Below are 5516 nucleotides of genomic sequence, written 5' to 3'. Positions count from 1 at the left end.
CTTTAGGAGACTATGTTCTATCACGACTCCTTCGGAGGAATTTTGGGCCGTGATAGCCTTAGGCCCCCAAATTTGGGGGGCCTCAATTTTAAGAGATAATAGGTTTATAGTAATTAAATTAAGTAAAATTTAGCACTTCTAGTATAAAAATAGACTTTTTCATATAAAAGGAAATAAATCTTTTTAGATATGTAAATAAAGTAATTTTTTGACTTACTTAAAAATGGGTAGTATGAATAATTTTTTTAATGTGTGAATCAGAAGTAATTTGACAAGAAAAATAGTACAAGTAGGAGATACTACATACATTATACTCTTGATTCTTTTTCAAATATTTGTATTGCTTACAAAATAATGTTAACAGTTCCTATTACAGTTGCTTCAGCGGAAACAAAATTTTCAAAATTAAATTAATAAAATTTTGCTATAATAAAAAATATTTCAAGAAAAATTAAATGAGTTGGCTATATTATCAATTAAAAAGGAATTGTAGGAAGAAATCGATTTTAAAAAAAAATCTCAATAATTACATCTCAATAAGCTAAAAGAATAGATTCCAAATAAACATATCTATTATAACCTTCTAAAAAAATTTAAACATCACATTAAATTTAGGCTTTAGAATACATATATGCTTGAGCTGCCCATGACGGGCTACAATCACATGAAAACAAAAAATATTAGTTCAGAATATTTAGAGTATGTATAAGACATGAACCTCATTCCAATGATAGATAAGGAATTAGGTAAACATTGTCACCACCAGCCCTTACCCAAACCCCCCATATGTAGATCTAACAGGTTTGATTAAGGCAGGGGTGGCTATTGGTCCTACCGTGTTCATCATGCATCCTACAATACTGTTATGTGATAATATCTATCATGTCTTTCTTGTTCAAACCAAACGAGCCTAACACATGATTAAATAACAAAATTAAAGTTAGACCATCAGCTGAAAGTATGATTCTCAAAGTTATCCAACTTGACTTTTCAACTTCAATTATGATCACGATCAAAGAGCTTAACAAAATATAGTTGTCCTCTTTTTTCTTTTTACATTGTTTACTTTTCCTAGGGTGGACAATGGTCAATGGATAACAGAAGAGGGAAAAATGGAAGAAATGAATTAATTTACTATTATTAAAAGCTTTTTAGAAGCGGATTTATATTTAAGTTATATATACTGATCGCTTAAAGATCTTTTACGCTGTCATAGTAGTTTAGACTGTGATATCAATTGACTCTTTATTATATATATTTACCGGTAAGAACCTTCTAAACGACTTAATTGTGTAATTATCTTTTAAAATGTTAGTGTATAGAAGTTAGAACTAGGTGCTTCGAAGGAAAAGCTGCCTACTGATAACCTTATGAAACATTAATATCTTAGCTTGTTGGCTTTCTGTATAAATTCAGAAAAATTACGTGAAGTGGATGCTACGATAGATTTTATTTGCTCGTTACAAAGTTGTACAAGGTTCGCAACAGAAAAACATAGCCTATTCTAGTGTCCATCACCAACTTAATAGCACTTGGTTTTGCTATTTTAACCTTTCAAAACCTGTGAAGGCAAAGTTTCTAGTTGAAACTGGGAAAATACAAAATGAACGTCATGTTTCCAAAAGTATATATCCTGTTGCAGATATGGTTATCACTGCTGCCAATCTAAAGAGCTAAAAGTCATTTTTCGTACGTCGTTTCATTCAAAAAGTTTCAACCAAGAAAAGAAAAAGAAAAGAGCAATTAAGTGGGTGTTTGGACATAAGGATTGTAAAATTCCGGAAAAAATTGAATTTTTCTTTTTTAAGTGAAAATAATAATTGATAATTAGAGTTGTGTTTGAATATAAATATAATTTTGGGTTGTTTTTGAATTTTTTTGAGTGATCTGAGTGAAAATTTTGAAAAACAGTTTTTTGGAGTTTTTTAAATTTTTGAAACATTTTAAAATTCATATTCAAATGAAAGTTGAAAATTTTATGGCCAAATACTGATTTCGAAAAAAGTGAAATTTTCATGACCAAACAGGCTCTTAAAACTTTTACATCATTGTTTTACCAATTGTATTCCAAGGCTGTACACTGCTACTACTACTACAAAGAAAACATCATCCAGTTTAGCAACATGAAACATAAACCTTCATTACCTACTACCACATAATGTAAAATCTACCATATAAGTTAGGAGTAAAGTGCTATAAGATGCCACGCCCTACTGTTCATATTGTATATATCATACCCTTATTGCTTCAAAAGTGTTTGAATGAATGATTCAAGGAGTCTTATTCAAAAAGAAACACATACTGATAATCTTCTTTATAAAAGAAGAAAATAAGTAGAAACCTACATTTTACTCCACATGAGAAAGACAGCGAACACAGATACACCAACAAAAAGTAAGGCCTAACCAACACATTGCTATTTTTCTCATTAATTAATGCTCTCCTTCAGCTTCTGTTGTTGCAGAAGACATGTAACTCATAGCTGGAGAAGACTCATCAGTTGCTTGAAACTTATTCTTGCAAGCATGACAAGTGATTTCCAATATTGAAGAGCTTATTCTCTTTGTAGCTTCCTCTTTCAAATTTTGAGCTCTTTCAATTTCAGCTTGTGCTTGTTGTCTGATTCTCTTTGCATTAGCAAATTCCAACTCAGCAAATTCAATTTGTCTCTTTGCTTGTCTTCTTGCTTCCTCAGCATAAGCCTTTTCAGCCATAGCCAAATTCAGTTCCTTATGATCTTTTGACACCACTCTAGTAGATGATCCAATTGACAATTTCAAATGGGGTGCTTGATTTTCATGATCATTAGTTCTTGATGGACATGCAATTGAAGATGGTAATAGGCGAAGTTCCAAATTATGCTGCTGATCATTATTATTACTACTAGGGAATTCATTGTGCTGATCAGAATTATTAGGCAAAGGCATTATTGTTAATCTTGGTAAATTAGGGGCAATGCTGCTGAAATTTGTATCACTTGAAGGGCTAGTGCTTGAAGCAGTTCTTGATGAACAACCAGCTTGCAATGGTTGCAAATCTGGCCTAGTACTACTACTTCTCCTTACAGTACAACTATCTTGGTGCTCAATAAAACTCTCCACCCTGCAAGGTCAAAATGACAAGGATTAATATTAGTGTCAAGACTTGTTTTTCTCGTATTTTGTTATGATGCATTTTAATTAATATGAGTAATAGTATAACAATCTTTTTGACCAAAAAAGATAAGGATTAATTAATTAGCTTGTGAGCCAGAAGAAACCATCAATAATTTGGTATCTTGATCTTTGCACAAAGCTAGCTAGCTAGCTAGGGGTAGTTACTGGCCAAGATAAAAACAAAAGAGGCTACTTCTTGTAGGGTTACCTAAGAAAAGCAAAAACAAAGCAGAAGGGACAAAATCTTGAACAAAAAAAACTATTTGCAGACATGATTTTGTTAGTCATACTAATATTAAATTGAATAAGAATGTGAAAGTCAATTAATACGTAGCACAAAGAAAGATGCACATTGTGTTCTTAACAATGAATATTTAATTTTCTTTTTAAAAAAATTGAAGTATTTATGGGAAATAGTGAACCCCTGACCTATGTATCACTTCCATTGGCTGCTAGTTATTATTAGGTATAGTCATATGCTTTTGGAAATTGTAAATTAAGGAATGTATGTTTGTCTACCTCTTCTCCACAAGGATTATGACAAAACTCAAGAGAAGTTCAAGACTTTGTAAAACATATGGTTAAAGATTTCCATGAAAGCCACAAGGTCCATAATACGAATGCTATGTTATTGAGTGTATTTCGGATTCTTCAACATAGGTTAAAAGAATCTTGGAACTCTGAAATATGACAGCCTAAGGAATATCTAGAACTTTGCTCTAGTTTCATGAAACTCACAAGATGTTCAGAAATGCAATAAATATAATAAATTAAAAAACAGAATGTTGGTATTATACCTGGAAAATACGCGGCCACAGTCACAAGAATGGCCTCTAGTACCACAAGTCTTGAGATGTGCTTTGTAATCAGACTGAACAGCATAAGCTTTAGAACATTTCTCACAAATCCATTGTTTATTATTACTGTGTTTTCTCCTGAAATGTTTCTTTATACCAACAAGATCTCCAAGAGCATGACATGGATCATGGTGCAAACAAGTAGGCTCAGGACATACAAATACTCTTTTCTTAACTTGTGGTGTCTCTCTCTTCACTAACTTCCATGGCACCTTGTGCCTTCTCCTGTGCATCTGAAGGTTTTGGTCCCTTTGAAAACCTTGGTTACAGATCTCACATATATACCTATCTGATTCCAACAGAGTCTTGGGTGAAAGCGAAACCACTTCTGCATCTGGATCTATGATAATTAACATAGTGTCAGTCGCCGAGCCAGAAATTGATATGAGGGTTTGAAAAAATACAATGTCACACCTACCCTTTTTCACTACACAAGAAATTTTTCTTATGTTAAGGGGATTAACAGTTTATACATAAACAAGAAAACTCAGTTTACCTTATTTGCACGGTATAATTTTTCGACCAAACCACTAGACTTGCTTATTACAACAAGCAACAACAACAAGTGTAATCCCACATAATGGAATTTGGAGAGAATAGTGTTTACACAGACCTTACCTTGAAGGTAAAAAGACTGTTTCCAATAGAGACTGTTACCCTTCGAGAAATAAAAAGAAAGAAGGAAAAGAAGAGAAGTTGAAGGATTATTTACCTGGAGTACCAGCAGGTCGTCTTTTCCTTCTATTAGAAACCCCAGAATTTTCTGCAGAATTATTGAAAGCTTCAGAAGAGGAAGAAGGACCAACGGGTGAAGAACAAGAATTGTCCAACATGGTATAAAATCTTGTAGATCAAAGAGAAAAGATGAATACTGAGACACTGGTACCCTACTTGTACAGCTTTCTCAAATGGGGGGATTGGGGTGGGGCTTTTTAGGAAGGTGGGTAGCACTCTCTTTTTGAGAAAAATCAGCTTTCTTTTTTTAGCTTTTAAGCTTTTTCTATCAACTTTCTTGCTAGGTTTTCATTGATTCTCCACCTTGAGCAGGTAAGGTTGAAGCTAGTCTTCCTCATCTTTTCTTCTTTTACTACTACTATATATATATGACTTGTAGTTTCTATATAAAAGGTTGAAACAGTGATGAAAGAGAGAACGTGAAGTGGGGTTTTAGCCTTAAGCTGAACCAATTACTTTTGCTTCTTTACTTGAAACTTTGAGCCCACAATCAGACAGAGAATCAAAAGAACATCCCTCACATAAGAAAACAAAGAGTCATTATTCATGACACAATGTAATTTGCATGAATAAATATGCTTGGCTTTGGCCCTTTAGAGTAACTAGTATGAGTTACACGTGATCTCACGTCTTCCTCACGTGGCCTTTATCCCTCTACTTTTCTAAAAAGTGAAAGGTGAAACTTGAAAGTGGTTTAAAAAAGAATTTCCATTGACCAAAGTTTTCCCCTTTTAATGACCCCTCAAAGTAAACATGATTAAGCTCTGTA

At 33.1% G+C, this 5516-nt stretch overlaps 1 protein-coding gene across 1 annotated transcript; it reads right to left on the bottom strand.

Moving 5' to 3' along the window:
- Positions 1-2194: 2194 nt before the first annotated feature.
- On the bottom strand, positions 2195-5084 carry LOC107807605 (protein indeterminate-domain 14-like). The gene is made up of 3 exons (XM_016632025.2): positions 4725-5084; positions 3953-4352; positions 2195-3102 (listed from the first exon to the last, which is right to left on the bottom strand). Exons 1-3 carry the CDS (start codon positions 4843-4845, stop codon positions 2433-2435), a joined length of 1191 nt encoding a protein of 396 aa, XP_016487511.1. The 5' UTR covers positions 4846-5084; the 3' UTR covers positions 2195-2432.
- Positions 5085-5516: the final 432 nt, after the last annotated feature.

The sequence above is a fragment of the Nicotiana tabacum genome, chromosome 18 (genome assembly GCF_000715075.1).
Source record: "Nicotiana tabacum cultivar K326 chromosome 18, ASM71507v2, whole genome shotgun sequence".
NCBI classification, from domain to species: Eukaryota; Viridiplantae; Streptophyta; class Magnoliopsida; order Solanales; family Solanaceae; genus Nicotiana; species Nicotiana tabacum.
The sequence above is the reverse complement of the archived record's forward strand: the minus strand, read 5'-3'. Positions and strand labels throughout refer to the sequence as shown.

Excerpts from the sequence above, each read along its gene's own strand:
- LOC107807605 (XM_016632025.2), bottom strand. The coding sequence starts at position 4,845 with ATGTTGGACAATTCTTGTTCTTCACCCGTTGGTCCTTCTTCCTCTTCT. Across the intron at positions 4,353-4,724 it reads ACGACCTGCTGGTACTCCAG|ATCCAGATGCAGAAGTGGTT; the intron begins GTAAATAATCCT and ends TAATTATCATAG. Across the intron at positions 3,103-3,952 it reads TGTGGCCGCGTATTTTCCAG|GGTGGAGAGTTTTATTGAGC; the intron begins GTATAATACCAA and ends TTGACCTTGCAG.